A 22628-nucleotide genomic window follows, 5' to 3' on the forward strand; every position below is an offset into this window, starting at 1 on the left:
GTGTCCTTCCCTCAGCTAGAACTCACTATCTACAGAAACTGTGCAGATCTGTCCCTCAAGCCTCTCAGCTGCCCAATCCCCCTTGCCTCCTGAAATTTCACAGGTTTTCCTCCTGTAGCCACACCCCGTAGTAGTCACTACTTGCTTGAAATGCAAAATTTTGTCCTTGAGTGGGCACTGTGCAGAAATTTCCCGCAATTTGGCCTGAGTTGTGCACTGCATAATCTCATTGATCATGATTGACCCTTGGCTACTTGAATTGCACAATCGTGCAGTCACTAGGACTTCTCCTCTGACCTATCACTTAGTCGCGACCCAATTCATGAATCCAAGTGGTCTATATTATGCTAGGGCCTTCAGACTAATGTCATCTCGTCATGAGTGAGTTGCAGATGAAGGTAATCTCTTACATTATGGAAAGATGATAAATAAGGAGATGAAGAAGGAGGAAATATTAGATGACACTCAAGGAGTTGAGGAGAAAAGATAATCATTAGATAAGAATATCAAGGAACCCTAAGGTATGATAGAATATCGGGACGACGTGATGACTCCATCTGATTCAAAACCCTTTGGAGGGTAGGTATGAAAAACAAAGCACATCTTTCATGAAGTTGAAATACACCTCTTAGAATAGTATGAAGGAAAACTTATAGTTTCCATATCATTATGTGTTCAATGACATGTATGGTCGCAAACACTGAAATTCATTCCACGTGTTTTCACTAAGTGTTTCATTCCCTTTTGCATGTTGGGCTAACTATCGTCTTTTGGCATGTTTGACTGATATGTAATGTTACTTTTTTGTGGTTTCAAAGGTTGGTCTTTGTGTATATGAGTTTTCCTAGTCATGTAAACACTTTTTGCAGTCATACACAAATTCTTAAGCATTGTCCCACAAGTGTCGTCATGGTCATCCTAAAACCTATCTCAAGTGTGGCACTTGTCGCTTCTTGTCATGAGACAGTCACACAGAGGGTAATTTTTTATCTGATGCTCTGGTGGTCTATGTTGTTGTTTTGTCGAAGTATGCTAAGTGTGTGGTCAGAAGTTGAAGTTCATCACAAATATATCTTCCTCCCGAACTTAGCAATTTTCAGAAAACCTTCCCAACTGGGCAACTCAACTTCAACGGGCCTCGACTGAACTGTGCATCACACAGTCTCAGCCCACATTGATGTGACCTTGCTACCTGGAACTATGGAGTGACCATTCACTTTCCTCTAGGGTAGTTTTACTGCACAATTTCAAATCCCAGCAACCTTCCTTGACCCCCATAATTGCGCAGTTGTTCCCCCAGTCTGACTTGAAATGTGCACTTCACACTTTCATTCCTTGAACGTTTCCCTTGATTTCTGGAACCCCACAATGCGCAAAGAGCCCAACCTCCCTTGGCCTCCATATCTATGCATATTTTTTCTCTAATGTCGTTCCCTCAACTAAAGCTCACTAACCTATAGAAATGCGCATATTTTTCCTCCAGGCCTCTCTGCTGCCCATTCCCCCTTACTTATGAAAATTACACAAAACTGACCTCTCAGGGTCTCATCTCGCATCACCTACTACTGGCTTGAACTGCGCAATCCTGACTCCCAGCTACCATTGCACAATTTCTCTCCTAGTGGGGACTATGCTGAAAAGTTCATCAGTCAAGCTTGAGTTGTGATCTGCGTAGTCTTAGTGATCAATCTCTCTCATTGTCACCTAGAACTGCACAATGCACAATTACATGGCACTTTTTCTCAGCCTGTCACTTGTCATGGGCTTAGTTCATGGATAATAATGCATCATCTTAGGACAGGGAGTTTTCATATTGATGTTGTCCCGTCATGAGTGAATTGCAGGAATATGTACCCTATCAAGTCATGGCAAGATGATGAAGAAGAAGAAAAAGGAGGAAAACATGCCTAAAGACTCACTTGTAGTTGAACATATGAGTGGACCTACCAAGAGCAAGAAAAAGGAACACAAGTGTGTAACCACCTTCCAAGGCCAAATATCATTGACGACCCCACATCATCAAGCTATCCAGAGGAGAAGAGAAAGCATATCCAAGAACACATCTATCACTCAACAGTAATAGCAGCTTGACATTGCCACATCATCAATCGATTCCATGTCAGCATTGTCATGTCAAGTATTGTCATGAGTTGTCATATGTCACATCACTATTGTGGCCCATGTATATTGTAAATAAAATGTATTGTAAAGTGGAAGTCAAATGGACACACATGAATAGGAAGAGTCATGTAAGTGGAAAATTCATAGGAATTTGAACAGTCATGAGGGTAGTCAAAGATTCACAAGGGGTAACCATCAACTCTTGGTTATATATACCCCTTCACTGTATGAGCAATGAAATTTTTCACCTTGGCTCCTCCCGCAGGTCATTAGAGAGACCAGCTAGTTCTTTGAGGAGCAAGGAGTGGCTCCAATGTCCCACTACTGGGGCTGGTGATGTACAATGTAAATACGTGTCTTGGAACTTTTTCTTAATAACAGAATCATTTTAAGGCCAGCACATTCTTCATGCATAACTTATGAATATTTTCAAGACTATTCTGTGGACGTTTGTATTTCATGTCTGCCTTCATATGTACTAAGATAGTTGAAATATTTTAGTTATTTTAGTGCTTATCTTGTTGAGAATGTGTTGTAATATTTGTTATTGTTGTCCCATCCTTGTGGACTATCCCACGGGATACTAGACATATCTTTCTTTACCTATTGGTTATAACGATTATCACATCCGTCATGAGCTATTCTGCTGGATGTTAGATGGACCTTCCCTTGTTTTTTGGTTGTAATGATTTTCGCGTTCGTTGTGGACTATTTTGTTGGATTCTAGACAGGTCCTTCTGGTTCATGTGTGTCTCTTCTTGGGTGGTACTATTACCTCTCACTTAGAGGCTCAAATTGACTACCCAGCAACGACGCCAAAATGTTGGGTGCAAGAATTGCACTTAAGAAAACTCCTCAACACTTAATTGTCAACTCAGGGGTTTCGTAAACTTAGAGACAAAGCACAAACAATGCCAGAAGTGGTATGAAATTTTCATATTCCTAATCCTACTTCTTAAATGAAATGTTGCAGAATTAGACAGAAAACAATCTTAAAGACAATCAACACCAAAGCAATTCCAATGTTGGAATGTAAAAGAATAATTTGCGAGAAGATCAAGTAAAGGAAATTTCACACAACTGGAAGCAATCTTAAATGCTGAAATGAAATACTATGTTTATCTTCAGTATAGATGGCTAACAGTTTAGCAAGTGGGCCCTTGCAAATATCTATTTCCCAATTGATTTTCCTTCTATGCCAAGTAACCTGTTCTTGTACTATTGCAATCTGCTTGCCCTAGTGCAGGTACAATACTTATGTGAAAAAGTATATTTTACCTTCTTTACTGAAGACTTATGTCTCTATGGAGGTGCTCTAAGCCTCAAAGCTTAGAGCACTTTGTTCTTGTGACAAGAGACCAGCTTTTGCATGAAAAAGTATATTTTACCTTCTTTACTGAAGACTTATGTCTCTATGGAGGTGCTCTAAGCCTCAAAGCTTAGAGCACTCTGTTCCTGTGACAAGAGACCAGCTCTTGCATTGAGACAGAGCTTCCTTCACCAAAGTTTCCAATTTACTTTCGAAAGAATTAAAAGACGTGTTGAAAATAATTGCAATTGCAAGCTAGATTTTGAGATAAATTACATGTGAAAAAGAATGCTTTAATTAACTCAACTTTGCAATGAAAGTAAACTTCATAAAGAAGAAACAATTCGAAATAATCAAGCAGCAATCAAAGTAATTTGCATGCATCAACTAACTTTCAGCAATTCACTTATAACATTTCTTTTCCTTTTTCTTAAGTCATAAACTATAAGTATAAAGTATGGTGTTTGTAATAACGTTCTTTCTTAATTCATGTAAAGATCTTTGAAAAGTGTAATTCTTAACATTGATAATGATTACTTAAATTGACAATACGTTTGCTTGTAGGAATAAATGGAATTATAAGCAGGGAAAGGAACGTAACACTTGTTGTAAAGTAAAACCAGAGTGCATGAAACTACATGCACTGGTAGAGGAAGAATCTTCCTGTGCGACCCGAGAGGAAGAAAACTAAGGCAAAAATTGCAAGAAAAGAATTGCATGAGGGAAATTGCAAGAAAGAAATAAACTTAATTAAACTTCCAAACTACGGATCCGTTCATGCTAAGCTATAAAATGAATTAATCTCAAAACTCTAAAATAAACATAAGAGCAATCAAGGCCACACAACTACAAATGAATAAAAGTTCACACAGAGTTTTTAAATGGAAAAAGCACAAGGGTAAATGAGTTGGGTTGGTTAGGCCCTAGCCAACTAGCTCGTTTCCCGTTTAGGAAACAAAACGATTCAACACTCAATCACGCATGAAATAGACATTAAACATAGCATGAAGAAAACATGGCGCGTTCCTTGTATTAACTTGATCAACAAATATACATGATAGTGCGAGTCCAGCCCAAAACCAAGGGTGATATAAAATTACAAAATAAACAAAACTACAACACAGAGGTCGCTAGACATAGCATGAAGAAAACATGGTGCGTTCCTTGTATTAACTTGATCAACAAATATACATGATAGTGCGAGTCCAGCCCAAAACCGAGGGTGATATAAAATTACAAAATAAACAAAACTACAACTCAGAGATTGCTAGCTTGGCTCTACCTACAATCTACATTATATACAGTCTCTCAGCCTTAGCCATATTCTGTTAATTACAGTGATTTCCTATTCAAGCCTTTCGGCCGAACGGACTAACAAACAACATTGCAAAACCGGTTGGTGGTTATAATAAGGCATGAACTTTGTTGGTCATAGACCATATTTTTGACAAGCATCCTAGATTATATGTCGCCAATGTTCATCCTTAGATAGTCCGCAACTGAACTAGGAGTCGTGGATCAAAACGCCCGTGTGGAATATCATGGAGATCACGGAGCAACGCGTTGGCAGTGCAGGAATCTGCCTGCAGTTATCACACTAAATAATGATTAACACTTAGATCTTCAATTATTTTTAGGAAAGTTAAACATAAGTTACAAGAGATACTAAAATATATGAAATCTATGTAAAATAATTAATAAAGCACTTAATAAATCTTGATTATGAAATGCTAAGTATAAATAGAGATAAAACAGAGGTTAAGGCTTATGGGAATAGGGTAAAAATATGGCAATTGTGAAATATCAAAGAACCAAGTAGAATGAAAGTGAAATATCAACAAATGAGTTAATTATTGTGTTAATGGATTTTTGATTGTTTGTTTATATAGCTATTTAATTTTTGTTTTTTTGTTGGGCTAAAATGAGGTAAAATTATTTTTATTATTTTTTTGAGATGACATATTTACACATGCCCTTTTATTGAATGGTAGAATAAGCCTCTTTAATCAATAAAAAAATATAAAATAAACATTCATTAAAACAGTATTCTTATTTCATGAATGTGATTTTCAACTTCAATATAAACGTTTATACCCACATTTTTATTGTGTTGTCTTTAGGTCATTAGAAAAGGCATGTAATAAGTACATTCACCAAAGGGGTTACGTAAAATCCATAATTTCAAATTCTATGGGCTTTAATTAAAGAGGTTAAATAAAACCCATGGTTTGTTTCATGTGTTCGATTTTTCACTTGAACAAAAATCAGGCAGTAAATATTTTATTGTTATTTTAGATATCCATGCTAATTCTAACTGCATATGTGGCATGAAACTTTTAAAAGGAGTTATGTAAAAACCATGGGTTATATGCACAGAAGTCTGCTTTTCAAGCTAAATACTAAAAATATGGGCGTACATATCAACTTTTCTTCATTCTGCTGGTCCTGGGTTGGTATTAAAGTGGCAAGTTGGAATTGCAGATATATACTTCGGCATATGTGTATTGTTCACACGTCTTTGAGTACATTTGGGCACAGCTCAAGATTCAGCAAGATTGTTGTGATATGTGAGTGGGCGAGTGTACCCTTGCACAGAGGAGCAGCAATTCATTCATCTTCCTTTCTACGAGGGATTCATGTGAGGGACTGATCCGGAAATGATGGGTTCCTGCTGTAATTAGCAGTGGGGAAAGAGTTTGTAGCTGTGGTTGAAGGTTTAACAAAATTATAGAATTGGATCACTCACTGGCATGAGAAAAACAGGTTAGATCCCTAGTTGAGTTCTCACAGAAAGCAAAATGAGACAATACTGACTGTTTCTCCGTTTGTATTTGCAAAACCCAACTATCAGAGTGGAATGGAGCATTCAGAGAGCTATACTTGTGTTACATTCCACGGTGCAAAATCGAGCACAAAACACATATATACCCATTCCGGTATGGAACGTGAAACTGTACAAAACCCTGTTGGAGAACAACATCAACGCCAAATACGGGATGTTGCATCGCTGCCGGCGAACGATTCAAATGTTGCAGTGTTTCCCGTTGGCCATTTTCTCAGCGCTTGCTATCTCTGCAAACTGAAGTTGAGCCATGGGAATGACATCTATATGTACAGGTATGTTAGCAGATTCATCCGAAATATTTATTTAACTTGAATATAGAGGGATCTAATTTCTTTAGATTCATCTGAAATACTAATTTAATTTATTTTTTTAAGTTCAAATTATTTTATGAATAAAATTTTTATTTTAATCTATATGAACAAAATTTGAAATATTTATTTAACTTGAATATAGAGGGATCTAATTTCTTTAGATTCATCTGAAATACTAATTTAATTTAATTTTTTAAGTTCAAATTATTTTATGAATAAAATTTTTATTTTAATCTATATGAACAAAATTTGAATATTGATGATGGATAGACACTCTTACGCATTATATTGGATACCATGGCTTTTCAGTTAGAGATTAATTTAAAATTTGGAAAATGACATGGAAATTTGATTACACATTATATTGGGCAGGCAGAATGAACCTCTTAATTCAATTATACCATGATTTTTCTGTTAGAAATTAAATTAAGATTTGGAGAATAACATGGAAATTTGATTATAGTTTCACGCCCATGATTCTCTTTCATTTTTGCACATCCAAAAAGCCTATTCAATTAATCTAGAATCTTGAGAGTGAGAGCACTCACTTAGTTAAAGTGTGGTTTCAATAGCCCCTCGGATTTTTTATGTGCCCATATGTAAAATTTGGGTTGGAGATTTCTGAGAACCCATGCTTCAACAGTTAGTCTGATTCTCTGTTCGCTGATTACTGCAGAGGTGACAAAGCATTCTGCAGCCTGGAATGCCGCTCTCGACAGATTTTAATGGATGAATGAATGGAAGCGTTTTCATAGACTGTCTCTTCTTATGGCGGCGAACTTTTCTTAACCATTACAGCAGCTGGTGCTGAAGAGATGGATGAGAATTGTTTGAGCGAATTTAATTATAATTATAATTTTATGTATGTTAAAATATGTATGGTTTTAATTGTTAAAAAAATATGTATTTTTAAGTAGAATTTTACAAGTTCAAATTTAGAAGTGGAGTATATCCAGTGATCACCGAATGCGGAAGTCTCGCATGGTCTTGGCATATAAACAGTCTCCGGTTATATAAAGACTTGGTTATATAAAGACTCGGTTATACAAAGAGTCTCGCATGGTCTTGGCATATATATCCAGTGATCACCGAATGCGGAAGTCTCGCATGGTCTTGGCATATAAACAGTCTCCGGTTATATAAACAGTTATATAAAGACTCGGTTATATAAAGAGTCTCGAGTTATATAAAAAGCGGCTATATATAAAGTCTCGCGGATATAAAGTCTCGCATGATCTTGGCATATAAACAGTGATCACCGAATGCGGAAGTCTCGCATCTTAATGGACACATGAACTCGCATTCTGGACATTCTGAACTCGGTTCTGGGCATTCTGAATTCGCATTCTATGGCAGATTATATATGAACTCGCATATATATCTAGTACTTTGAACTCGCATATATATCCAGCACTTTGAACTCGCATATATATCCAGCTTTTGAATCCATCCAGCATTTTTAACTCGCATTTAAACTCGCATTCTATCATTCTAATCCTTGCTCCGGTTCTGGATATTCTAATCCTTGCATATTTTCATATTTGAACGCAAAGGATTTGAGGCTTCGGTTCTGAGGCATATATCTCTTCGGTGCTCTCATATTTGAATGCAAGGCTCTGTTCCGAGGCATTATTCTAGCATATTAGAACTGTTGATTTGAGGCTCCGATTCTGAGGCTCACAGTCAAACATTATATATATCTCCGATATACCTTCCGCACTCCTCGCTCTGGTTCTGAACTCAGATATCTTTGGTCTGCGGGCTACGGTGGACACTGACGATCTGCAGTCAGGTTTGCTAGTTCCAGGTGCACACATTCCTTACCTCTCTCTTTCTTTTCTAATACATATTTGCTCATATAATGTCAAGTATGAATATTTCACCACAGTTACCAAAGATTACCAAGGGCAGACCTAGCACAGTTACTCTACAAGGCCTCTATGAGTATATAGAGTCTTTAGAGAAACGTAGAGAAGAAAGAGAAGCCAAGTTACAAAAAGAGTTAGAAGCCGTGCTGGAAAATAAATTTGCATCTCTTGAAAACACTATCCAAAAACAAATAGAAAATAAAATAGAACTACTGGAGAATAAAATGGAGGCAATGGAGACTAGATTGCATGTTATAGAAAAACAAAACCAAGATACTAACCAACCATCCCAGCAAGGAGACGCTGATACCTTAGAGGGTCTTAAAATGAAAGACATGATTAAAGAATTAGAAGAAAAAGTTAACAGCCACCTCACCCTAAATAGTGCGGTAGATAAGTTAGATATTAAACCAATTAAAGACGAAATGAAAAAATTAATAGAATTAGACCACGAACGTAACAAAAGGACCTTAAACCTTATAATCTTCGGTTTAAAAGAGGAAGAAGATGAGGATACTTTAGCCTTAGTCCAGACAGAATTACATAATAGATTACAAATTGAAACAGTGGGTCTCACAGAAGCAACAAGGTTGGGGAAATTAACCGAGAATAAAGGAAGATTAATCCGCATAAAGGTGAGCTCTACTGACCATAAGCACAACATACTTAGTAAAACCTCAAGTCTGAAAGGAACGGGAATATTCATAAATGAAGATCTCATTCCAGAAGATCAAGCAGAATTAAGAAAGGAGGTTCAAAAGGTAAAAGAAGCTAGAAAGGAAGGAAAATGGGCAATAATCAGAAATAGAAAAGCCTTTATTCGAGACAAAAACCAAAAAGATAGTAATCAATAGCAATTAAACATGCTCCGGATCCTTTCTTGGAACTGTCGGGGCTTCCCATGGAACAAAGGCCCCAAGCTAAGTTGGATCTCAAATGATGTTGATATTATTTTGCTTGTTGAAACTTGGGAGCACGAAGAATCTAAGGTCCCTAACATAGATGGCTTTATGCTATGGTCTACGTGGAACAAGCGATCCTCTCGTAGAGGCATTGGGGGAATAGCTTGTTACATTAAGAAGAACATCTCCCCCTATGTTAGGATTTATAAAAACGACCCTCACAACCAATTTAGTTGGATAGAGATCAGAGACATTAATAATAAAAAGTCCTACATAGCAATATGTTATTTCCCCCCCTTTAATTCTAACTTCTATAAGAAGAAGAATCTAGATAAAACTAACCCTTACAATAGTTTAGAGAACGATATTTCTAGCCTAAGGAATGAGGGTAATATCCTTTTAATAGGTGACTTCAATGCTCGAACTTCAAACAACCAAGCTATTATTTTAAGCAATCGTTCCAACCCTAATCCTCTTTGGTTAGACGAAGACCCTACCCTGGCTAGTAGATACAAAAGGAGCTCTGAAGACCTCGGGGAAAATTTGTTTGGGTCAGAGCTAATCAAGCTCTGTAGTGCTCAGGATCTCATAATTTGCAACGGTCTAAAAAAGTGGCCCAATTCTAGCAAGATGACCTGCATCCATGGACTTGGTAGCAGCGTGGTAGAATACGTTATTTCTGATCTTCCATTATACAACGAAATAATAAACTTTGACATCTTAAACGACCACGAGCCTGACTCCGATCATAGGCCTTTACTTATAACCCTCAATTTTGTCATGCATAGAGTTCCCATAGAAAATAATACTTACAACCAAAAGAACTTAATATTTGATAAAAATAAAAAGGACCTCTTTCTAAATGAATTAAAAACTAATTTGCCTCCTTTATCTAGTATAGACAACATAGAAGACCTATATCATAACTTTACTACAACCCTCTCATATTCTATTAAAAAGTTCTCAATTGAAGTCTCAAATAATAAAAGAAATAACAAAACCAATCCTTGGTATGACAAAGATTGTAAAAATGCGAGGAGAGCAATTAAGGAAGCTGTTGATGATTCTCTTAAAATGGACAAGAATATACAAAGCCCTAATTAAAAGGAAAAAGAGGCAGTACATTCGTCAAAGACAGGAGAATCTCTTACACCTCTCTAAGGTCGCTCCTAAGAAATTTTGGAGGCAGATTCTGACTAGGAAGACTAAGGATAATAATAAAATTGCTCTTCACGATTGGAATTCTTATCTTAAAAAGCTTTATGAATCTCCTAATGTCATGGATAATTTGGAAACCCTGCTCACAACGAAAGAAGTCTTCTCTTTAGAAGACATTAAGTTTGGGGTTAATCGCCTCGCGAATGGGAAAGCTAAGGACATTGAAGGTTACCAGGCAGAAATCTTAAAAATTGGAGGCCCTGTCCTCATCCCCCACATCCACAAGATTTTCAACCAAGCTGTTAAGCAAGGGTTCCCTAAGCCTTGGACTGAGAGCCTCATTATCCCTATTTTTAAAAGTGGAGATACAAATAACCCCTCTAATTATCGGACAATTATGATCAGCCCTCTCTTAGCCAAGTTGTACGGTAGTATTCTGGAAAAAAAGTTAAGCATATGGCTTGAAAGTGAAGGTAAGCGGGCTAAAGGCCAAGCAGGTTTCAGAAGGCATCACTCAACAACAGACCACCTTGTTATGCTTAGGATCATTGCGGAGGAATGTCGTAATGATAAATCCAATTTATTCTGCTGCTTTGTAGACTTTAGAAAGGCTTTCGATACGGTTCCTAGATACAACCTTTGGAATAGGTTAGAAGAGCTAAAGGTTCCTCTTGAGTTGAGAGCTGCTGCTATAAGGCTATACGAGAATGTAATTGCCAAGCTAAAGAACAATGAGGGGTGGTCAAAAGATATTAAGTGTAACATCGGAGTTAAACAAGGTTGCCCCCTCTCCCCTACCCTATTTGGCATTTACATCGATAAGCTTGAAGGTTATTTAGAAGAAGCAGGATGTGGTGGCACAATCTTAGCTGGGATAGTCGTTATCCTTCTTCTCTACGCTGACGATATTGTTCTTTTGGCAAGGTGCCCTTCTGATCTTGATAAGAAACTCAAGCTTCTTAAGGATTTCTGCTCTACCATGGGTATGACTGTTAACACTGACAAAACAAAAGTTATGATTATCAAATCCAAGAAGGAAACTTGCGCTAATTTTATGTATGACAATAATAAATTGGAGGAAGTGTATTCTTACAAGTACCTAGGAATTGATATCCATCACAAGCTCAACTGGAACCATAACATTGAGAAAAGGATCAATGGGGGATGGAAAGCTTATTTTGGTCTCGAAAATAATTGTAAAACTGCAAACCTCGTAATGTGGGATAAAAAGAAGTTCCTCTTTGAAACTTTAGTCATTCCTGTTATCTTATATGGCTGTGAAGTTTGGGGCTGCAGCATCTCCAGAGAATCATGGAGAAAGATTGAGCAAATCCAGAAGTGTTTTATAATTTATAACCTGAAAATTAAAAGTAATACACCCTATCCTATTCTCCTTATAGAAGCAGGTCTTTATCCTATTGAGAGCCTAGCTATGCTTAGGTTTCTGGTGTACAAGCACAAGCTCAATAACATAGACAATCATAGACTTCCTAAGCTAGCTTTAAATTCCAGCCAAAACCACCTAAGGCTTAACCGAGGATGGCATAAGGACACAAAGGCCTGGTTAAACTATTGGGAGATCAATGAGAATGATGCTTTGCAAAACATAAATAACATTAAAGATATTGTTACTTCTAAGTTCAAAGAAAAATTGTGGTGTGAGAAAGATTTAGCGTCTAAAAGAAAATTAAGTTATTATAAGAGGGTCATCAACCCCACCCTTGAAGATCAAAAGTATCTCTCTATTTTAACTAGCTCAAAGAAGAAAATTAATATAGCAAAGATTAGAATGAATTCTCATGAGCTCCATAGTGAAACTGGCCGTTGGGCAGTTCCTAAAACGCCATGGATAGAAAGGATCTGCCATATTTGTGAGAATAGGAGCATCGAGGATGAAAACCACTTCCTCTTAGAGTGCCCTGCATACAACCACATTAGATCTCAATTTCACAACCTTTGTTACAATACTGACCTTCCTAGCCTTTTACAATGCCAAAATTATAGTGAACTCGGGAGGCTTCTCTCCAAGCTTTTTGAGCATAGGAATAAAATCTTAAATCAAAATAAATAATTTGTCTTTTTAGGTCCGATAGATCATTATTTGGTCTCAGCGGACGTTTACCATCATCATCATCATCATCATCATAAACTTTAGTAATCAAATTTCAAAATAGCAATATTTACTTCCACTGGTCCTAAGCCCTAACTGTGGCTGCAAGGATTATAAAGTACTTGTGTACAGAGTCCTTTTGATTACTCTGACTTCGTTTGCTGACAGCCACTTGTAGCTAGTATTGCGATGTGTTATCTGCAACCCCTTTGATCTATATTTTTCCTTTTAAAGAAGGCAAAGAACTGAAGAAACCCTAATAACCCCAAACCGTTTCCAGACAACAATTTTGGAGGATCATGAATTGTCAAGTAATTATTTTACCCATTTTCATGGTTATTTTTAGATTGACTACTATTAATAATTTACAACGAGTTCGAACCGTACACACTATTTTCAGTGTAAGAACCAAACTATTTTCTATATCATTAATAGCAGCACAAATAGTCTGCCTTTGAAGTAAAGCGATAGGGTTTGGTACAATGTTTGAAAGTTGAATATGCAAAAATACAGTCGTTGAATTTCCATTGCAATTCTTCCGGAGGAGTATCGGACACCCAATTTAAATGTGTCCTCACAGGATTTGTGAAGTTCTTTTCACTTGGAGTGGATGCTCTTTTTGTGAAATCTTGATCTTGTCATCAGGGATCAAAATTGAACACGTCAGAGCCCTTCAAAGGGTCTCTGGCAAGTCAGAGAAGTAAGAAGAAAATTTTACCAGTTAAAAAAAAATTAAAAATTGATTTTTGTCATTTTAAAAAAAAAATTGGAATAATATCTTAAAATTTTTTAAGAAGTGCTGTCAAATTGTCAATTTTTTTTTAAATTTCATTTTTCCTGAAATTAGAATTTTAGGAATGAAAAAATTAGAATTTTAGGAATGTTGAATTTGTAAATTTCTTTTCATGTTAAAACTTAAGTCCCATTTTAGAAACTCCCATTTGAAAAACAACAGTTTCCTTTTGAGTTGTTTTTTCTAATTGTGCATATGATGCAAGTTCTTATTACGCCGTAAGGCGTTTCCCTCTGAAATCAACTCCCCTCTCTGCTTACCTATCATCGTGTAAGCCACACGATTATATGTTAGACGATTGCAACAATTTCAGCCGTTGATCGTTGATTCAAAAGGGTTGCCCAAACAGTTTGGGCGTTTCATTTGGCAGATCGAATAGTTTCATCAGGGCAGCTGAACCGGACTCTCTAGTGCTACATGCGTCCCACTAACCCTGTTGGCGGGCTTTTCTTGTACTGTCTGTGGGTGGAGTTGATTGATCCCAAGGCTGTACTGAGCAGGCAGCACATTCTCACAAATCCCACATTCTCACAAATCCCGGTGTTCTCAAATCCATCGTTGAGAAAGCGGACATGAGAGAAAGCGATACTGTCCTGGAAATCGGCCCGGGTACTGGAAATCTAACCCTAGAGTTGCTGCAGGCCGCCCACAGAGTCATTGCAGTCGAGATCGATCCCCGGATGATCGAAGTAGTTCACAAACGCATAAAGGGGACCGAAATGGCTCAGAGATTGGAGGTGAGTTCCAATTTCCTTTGCATCTTGTTTTTACATTCATTCACCTTATTTACCTCATTAACAATATGTCAATTCCACATGGATTGTGACTCTTCATGCCCACCCCAAGTTTCAAATCCTCAGAGACATGTTTTCTCTTCATGAGCTGTTGCTTCTATGCACCTGTGTAAGCAGCGGCTCAGGCTCCGGCTCCATGTGGATGGGGAAAGGTGTAGGTCTTCTGCCACAATCACTGAGACATATGTTTTCGAATATCTGTTGTCAGCCTGCTATAGTTCGTTGTGATATTCACATAATGGAAATGGGCATGCTTTCTGCATGACCTGACTTCAGTTCATCGTGATAATCCCATAATGGAGAAGGGTGCGCTTGCTACATTTGTAAACTGGAAACATCAACCAAAAAAAAATCCTACATTGACAACAATACTGAAGAAGGTTTATTTGTGAAATACCACATACATTAAAACTTTTTCAAATCTTTGCCAATCTGAAAACTGGGTTTAGGGTGAATTTCTCATGCCTATGCGATGAAAACTGGCTATGGGGTGAAGTCCTCATGCTTATGTGATAGCAACCTTCTTTTCTTCAGTTACTACCTTTCTCCAATCTAATGATGCTTAAAAGTACCTGTGTGCTTTGGGAAGCCATAATCTTGTAACGTACTGCACTTTCTGTCTGGCAATGAAAAATGCCAATTTTGGCAATAAAACACTTCTTCTTTTTGCAAATTTGATGTTGCAGATGGATTCCCTACCCCCTTATGTCCAATTGGGCACCTCAGTATTAAATTTATGCAATTCAAACCTGTAATTCCAAGATTCTGGCAAAATTTCTGCCAGATTTACAAGGAAAATGCACTGGAAAGAGATTCTGTTTACTGCAAGGTTAGCCTAAGCTATGTGCTTTGCAGGTTCCCTTGTGATGTCTTCGTAATTGTCTCTTGCAATTCCTTTTTTGTTCCTTGTGATTGCTGTCTTTGGTGATACCTTATTAATTTTTGGGATTACGATAAATCAAAGTTGCTCTTCTCTAATATGACTATCTCCTTTTTCTTTTCTGTTATGGACAGTTGGTGCGAGGGGACATACTACGAACAGACTTGCCAACTTTTGACATATGTGTAGCCAATATACCTTACCAGATATCATCTCCGCTCATCTTCAAGCTTTTTTCCACCATGCCCAAGTTTCGAAGTGCCACCCTCATGCTTCAGAAGGAATTTGGCCACCGCCTCGTGGCAAAGCCTGGTGATTCCCTTTTCAATCGCCTGGCTGTCAATGTGGATCTTCTGGCCAATACCAAGCTCCTTATGGATGTGAGCAAGAGGCATTTTACGCCATGCCCTAAAGTGGATTCCTCTGTTGTGAGAATCGAACCAAGGGCATGGCCTCCTCCAGTCGACTTGAGTGAATGGAATAGATTCACTCTGATGTGTTTCACCAGAAAGAATAAGACTCTCGGTGCAATCTTCCTGTTCATCAATTTTAATCTTGAAGGCATATATCCCTGCTATTGTTTATTTGCTCCCCAAGATTATCTTCTTTAAAGGCATTTAGAGCTTGGATGGCAACAATTTCTCAACAAACAGTATAGGTACATTTGCATTGTATGAGCAAATGGAGGAATTTTTCCTTTTTAGTTAAAAGGACGAATCATCTTCGGTTTTTCTTTGCAAGCAATACTTTAAGCAGACAGGCGTTTCAATATGAATTAGTTATGTTTTTTCGATCTCTTCATATTTATTTTCTTCAACATGTTTGAAACCTTTTCTTCTGGGAACTATTGTTTTTGCAAGTATTTTACCTTGAATCAATTCGTCTCAGCATGCATTCAAGTTAGTTAGAATGGAATCACATAGGTTTCAGCAGTTTAGCCTAGTCGGTTGTCTCATTAGTCAGGACTTATGGGATGTATGTTAAAAGACTGAAACCTGCTTATGTTAAGGTGAATTTGTGCTGAAAACAGTTTTCAATACTCATGGATCAGACCTTGATCCGAAGAAACTTGTGGGTTAATGGAAACTCATGATCACAGATATAACTGAAAAAGGGAAAAGGAAGCCCTCCTATTGAACGATTTCCTCTGCGAAGTTTTTCTCAAGCTCTTGTCAAATACAAGGAAAACTCTTACATTCCAGCTTAACAGAGTTCTTCGCAGAACTGAGGTTTTAAACATTTTGTTCGTAACTGACAGGAAAAATATCTTGAAGATGGATCACTTTCAGTTGCATAATTTTTTTAGTGTCTTGTACTCTAAAGTTGGAGTACGAGGGAAAATATTCCTTGCTCATTAAATAAAGCCTCATCTGTGACTCCGTCGGTAACAACCACTCTTTAGAAGGTAGGCCCCGATATAAATACCAACATTTTGAAAGAGAGTCTAAAACCTTGAAAGGCTCTAAAGGATCATAGTGTACAACGGTGACTTCCCCACAAAGATTAGTCTTGCACATTACACAAGACTTGATCGAAGGATTTTCTGCGTAATGAAAAAGGCAATATGGGAGATTCCAATCACGTTCCAAGGCATTTTTTAAAATGTGGATGTGACAAAAGGTTGTTGTGGAACGTGCTGTTTGTATATTTTAACACACTAACACTTTGCAACAATGAACTAACAATATTCATGATGAAAATAACAATAGGGAAGATTTATCTGCATAATGAAAAAGACAATATGGGAGATTCCAATCATGTTCCAAGGCATTTTTTAAAATGTGGACGTGACAAAAGGTTGTTGTGGAAGGTGTTGTTTGTATATGGGAAATTTCTTGATCATTGTGTATAATCCTAATGTTGATAGATATGTCTACTAAGTGGTTCCAGTTAATGGGGCATTGATTTGAGTGGTCAATATATTTTTATTATTTATCAAAGTAATCTTGTGTTGTATTTGTGTTCTTCAATTTATGCCTTACGGCGTTTCCTTTGCAACATCTGATGCAAATGCTAGTTAATTATTATGTCACAATTACCTTTTGATACCATTACATTTGGCAGTTGTTCCCATTTCAAAAACAACAGTTTCTTTTCGAGTTGTTTTTTTTAATTGTGCATATGATAGAAGTTCTTATTAATTATTATGTCACAACTACCCCTTGATACCATTACATTTGGTAGTTTCAATTGAGAGCGACTAGATGTCAATATGGGCCATGTATTAGGTCTGTAATTTCATTGGGTTGTGCTTGAAGGTTGCCTAAAGCAAGGTTTGATGACGATTTAAGTTGGAGAGGAGCATAGATTCATCATTCAGCAAATGACTTTCAAGCAAGGTTTAAGCACGATTTATGCTTGGAGAGGAGCGCATTCAACAAGCTTCCTAACATACTGGATTTGATTTGTTTGCGGATTCCCAATTCTTGGTATGTTTTCATATTAAAAAAGGAGATACCAAAAACATATACACATTTGTACATTCGTTTGTTGAATCCTAAACCTGTTTAGAATTTTACTAAATTTCTTCGTTCCTGCAATAAACTTAAATTTAATTGAGCTACTTGTATATTGGCTTGAACGTTTTGGTCACAAAAATTTCCTACAAAATTAATCCTTATCTAAACTGGAGCAGGAATATAGGTCTCCTTTTTATCCATTAATGGTAAATGCATTCGATATATTAGTTGTGGCTCATATCAGACCTCCTTATATACAACATCCATGGGGTTGTTGTTCCACCATTTTCCTGTGGCTCATATCAGACCTCCCTTATATACAACATCCATGGGGTTGTTGTTCCACTATTTTCCTGTGAAAAAATAAAAAGAAATTTGAAAATAATTTACTGTTGTCAATTGAATTGCTCTTCTTTTTTATGCTTTTCATTATAGAAGTGCGACCTGAATATGTGCCCTTCAAATTTGATCAGTGCTTATCATTGTTGTCACTTCACACAACAACTACTCTAACTAGAAAATTGCATTGCCACTCGGAAATAACTCCAGAAACCCTAATAACCCCAAACCGTTTCCAGACAACAATCCATAGTTTTCTTGTCATTATTGTTACTTGAGACAACTCCTATAACTACAAAATTGCATTGCCGCTCGAAATTCTATATGGTTCTCAACTTTTATAGACTGCATGAATCAATGAATCAATTTGGATGTAAAAAACTGCGTTGTTTCTGTTGGCCTTCAGCAATTTATTATTAGAGTCTAGAGATATAACATGCATTTCCTACATAGCCGTAGTATAAGTGAGCTCTGACAGGTTGGCATGGTTACTGCAAGTATTTATTTTGGCAAACCACAAAGCACGTAAGGGTCATGGCAATGGAGGTACACAGATGCGCATGTGAACATAAACGTTTTATGAGTTTTTCACACTTGGTTTTTGTGAAAGCGTAGTGCTCTGAAAGATGAAGTTGGATGTCCGGTGTCTACGCATGACTTGATGTAACCATGAAGGTAAAGAATTGTACACAGAATTAAAATAGTTGGATATGAATTAAATAAAGTTGTGATATTCAATGTTTTAGACGAAAATCAAATAAAATGGTTGAAAGTCTGAAAGAGAATGATTGGGTAACTTTTTGACATGACATAACACGTGTTTCATAATTTATATATATATATATATATATATATTTATTTCATGTAAAGCATTTTATATTTATGATAGATATAAAGTAAACATGATTAGGTATGCTATTCTATATGATTGATTGTTAGAGTTAGGCACATTTTATAACTCAGTGTGAGAAAGGTGTATAGTTCTTTTCACGTTTAAATATTTTCAATTTTTATATTACAATAAAAAAAATTTACATTTTTTAAAATATGATTTTTTTAATATTTCATAAATTTAAATTTAAGAGTTAGTTAAAAGTCTTTCTAAGAGTGCAATACAATTTGAAATTAATTGCTTTACTATAAAGAAAATAATATTTCATAAATTTAAATTTAAATAAATTTATATCAATTTAAATTTAAGAGTCAGTTAAAAGTCTTTTTAAGTGTGCAATACAATTTGAAATTAATGGTTTTATAGTCAAGAAAATGTTGTGAAGTAATATTATATTTAAATATAGTAAAGTAATATTTATATTAATAAAATGAAAAAAAATTGATAACAAAATAAAATATTATGTAAGTTGTAAATAAAATATTTCAAATATTATCTTAATTTTACATTAAACTCATCAAAAGTAATTAAAAGTAAAATCAAATTATTTTTAAAAGTAAAAATAAATTAATTTACTTTTTAGTTCTAGAAAAATATGTAATTATTCCATTATTTAATATTGAGAGTAAAATCAAATTATTTTTTTGAAAGTAAAAATAAATTAATTTACTTTTTAGTTCTAGGAAATATGTAATTACTCCATTATTTAATATAGAGTTTGACAAATGGCATGTATTATTGATTATGCATGATGTGTAATTTATTATATGTTTAGTTGGCATATAACATTTAAAACAGAATTATATTAATGACAAACAAATATTTTACCTTTACTTACCAATAACATAATTTTATATGAATTTTATATAAAGAGAAATAAAATAATTATAATTAAATATTTTTTTATATTTTCACTTTCAGTGATGTATAATTTATTCCATTGTTAAAGTGGAATTCATATATAATATTTAAAATATATTAGGAAGAAAAGAAAAAAATGTTTAATGCTAATTATAAATCAAATAATTCCTTCCATATTTAAAATGGATTTGACATGTAACATTTTAAAAAGTATTAATAACAAATTTAATTCAATGTATGTGTTTAGGTAAAGATAGAGACAGGTAACATTTAAAAAAATATTAATAGCCAAAATAATTCTATATATTATAAAAAACAAGTGAAAATTAAAAATTTCTTATAATTCAAACATTTTATTAGTGTGTTGTTCAAAACTACCATAGGTCCATATTAATTCTAGATCTACCAAGGGAGAGTAAAGAGGAATCAATTCTCTCAAGGTACAAACATTTTCTCAAGTTTTGCATATTGATCCGGAATTAAAATGGATCTCTGTTGGTTCTAACTTGTGTTCTCAGTTCTTCAAATTACATATAATACATTACCTATAATATAAAAGCGTACATTACCTATAAAAGTTTAGTGTTTGTATCACATGAAGGGTTTTTTTAAATAATTAAAAAAAAATATTCAAGTGAAGATTTCATATAAATTTGGATTTGGTTTGGTCAACTAATTAAATTTCAATTTCAAGTAAATTTAGTTTGTAATTTATTGCGGGGTGGCATGACTACCCGGTGAATGTATTTACATCTGAGTTGGAGACATGAAAGAGGTAATGAATTTTAAAATCATGCGGATTCTGAGTGATAGTGCTAGTATTTTGGGAAACATCTAAAGGCCTTAGCCTAACCCCCTACTTATGGAGCGAAGGTTAGTAGGTAATTCTGGTGGGCATTATTTGTTATCACCTACAAAATGATTGCCTAGCAATTTATAACTAGGTGGATCGAAATATTAATGAATTTTAAAATGATGTGGGTTCTCAGTGATAGTGCTAGTATTTTGGGAAACATCTAAAGGCCTTAGCCTAACCCCCTACTTCTGGAGCGAGGGTCAGTAGGTAATTCTGGTGGGCATTATTTGTTATCACCTACAAAATGATCGCCTAGCCATTTCTAACTAGGTGGATCGAAATATACCATGTAGGATTAATTTTACCATAGTCTAATCACTTTTACCATAAGATTTAATTTAGTAAATTGATTTTATTAAATTATTTTTTATTACAAAAATAAACCATGAATTGAATAAATCATTATTTATTTTATTTTCTCTAAAAATAATTATTACATAATGATTTGATAATTATTTATTAACACATTTACTAAATCACCTTGGAATAATTAAATAAATGACTATTTATACATTATTCGTTATTCTTTTTTTTGGAATAGACGTTAAACCATTATTTAATAATTATTTCAAATTCACATTTTGCTTAATCCTCTCAAAGTTATTAATAAATCATTTTATTTATTAATTACTTCAACCATTTTCTAAATAAATATATTTGACCATTTTGAATACATTTTCCCTCTCCAAAAAATATAATAAAATATTATTGGCATGAGATCCTCCAGATGATAGTGATTAGGCATAGGGACATGTGGGCCCCTATTTTTGGTATGTTACTTGCTAAGGGCATGTCGGATGTATTCAAAATAGTGGACTCCAAACATTATATATTAGATATTATGATACATAATATGGTTATGCATCTTTTGTGGCGATTGTGGTTCGCCATTTGGTTATGTTATGAATGTCTTCTTGTATATGCATGTGATAAATGTCAATATAGAATGTTATTTGGAATGGTATCTACATAGTTATTTTGTGCTCTAGGAACATGACTGAATGTAATGGATTCAAATTCACATGCCAAACGCTTACTGCGTAGATATTTTCTAAATAGGACATGATTACAAACATGATAAACATTGTTTAATTGCATGAAAAGTAGCAAGGAATCAAGACAAACATGAAGGTGGAGGATGCCATGATTAAGGGCATCGGCTAAGAAACCTATTACTGCATCATATTCGGCTTCGTTATTGGTGGCAAGTCCAATGTAGATGCCATTGGAGTGAGCTAATGAATGCAAATGGGTGAAAATGGCCCAAGCTACTAGGACTAGATTCCTAGAGAAGTGACTCGCAACATCAGCATAACCGATATGTGGTGTGAAGGATCAATCGATATGAAAGATGTAAGAAGACAACGAATGAGATGATGGGGAATGCAAGCTACCTAAATGCAGAAAGAAAAAAGGACATGAATTTTGATGGGAAATGATATGGGTAAAATTTCTTCAGGTAAAGTGCATTGCGAGGGTTAGGAAGGATATCTCCTTCTGCACCCGCTAAAAGGCATGCCCCCTTCCCAAACACTTATGAATGATGTAAGGAACAAGACATAATGGTGCAAACTTCCCATTCACCAAGACATCATGAGCTTGGGCATAGGCGAGTAAGAGGAGCCACCTAAGGCATCTTCATGAGAGACAAGGTTCACATGCCCATAATAAAAAAGGGGAGACGGATGACTAGTAGATGTACAATCTACCGATGTTGAGACCGAAGTGTTCACTGAAGAAAGTTTGACTGAATGATAATAGGAAACGTCAAGAGAGTCCCAATAGATTGATCCCATGGATGATTACAGGTAGAGAATAGCGTCAGACCTATCTATCATCTCGACATCAAGAGGGGGAATAATAATGGTGGGTTGGGAAACCATCTGTTCCAGCATAACAGTGGGACCAGAACCCATAGGTAGAGGGGAAGTGGAATCACTACGAGTGACATCTAAATTGCGAAGAAATTGAAGTGCATCACGAAAATCTTCGAGATGAGGACAATGATGAGCATAATAGCCATAATTATCACACAAAGCACAAGGGTGATTCATGCACAAGGATCTTTTCTTCTTAGCTGACTCGAGTAAGGTGACATAGACCTCAGGAATGTTAAAGTTAGGAAAGGTA

The 22628-nt window shown here is 35.6% G+C and overlaps 1 protein-coding gene across 1 annotated transcript; it reads left to right on the forward strand.

The window, feature by feature from the left end:
• Positions 1–6368: 6368 nt before the first annotated feature.
• LOC149210625 (uncharacterized) lies at positions 6369–15702 on the forward strand. Its single transcript, XM_089399029.1, has 4 exons — positions 6369–6547; positions 13767–13827; positions 13918–14154; positions 15226–15702. Exons 1-4 carry the CDS (start codon positions 6369–6371, stop codon positions 15700–15702), a joined length of 954 nt encoding a protein of 317 aa, XP_089255155.1.
• The last annotated feature ends 6926 nt before the right edge of the window (positions 15703–22628 follow it).

The sequence above is a fragment of the Pinus tabuliformis genome, chromosome 1_2, assembly GCF_031772625.1.
Source record: "Pinus tabuliformis cultivar Carrire ecotype Pingquan chromosome 1_2, CPIR1, whole genome shotgun sequence".
Taxonomy (NCBI): Eukaryota; Viridiplantae; Streptophyta; class Pinopsida; order Pinales; family Pinaceae; genus Pinus; species Pinus tabuliformis.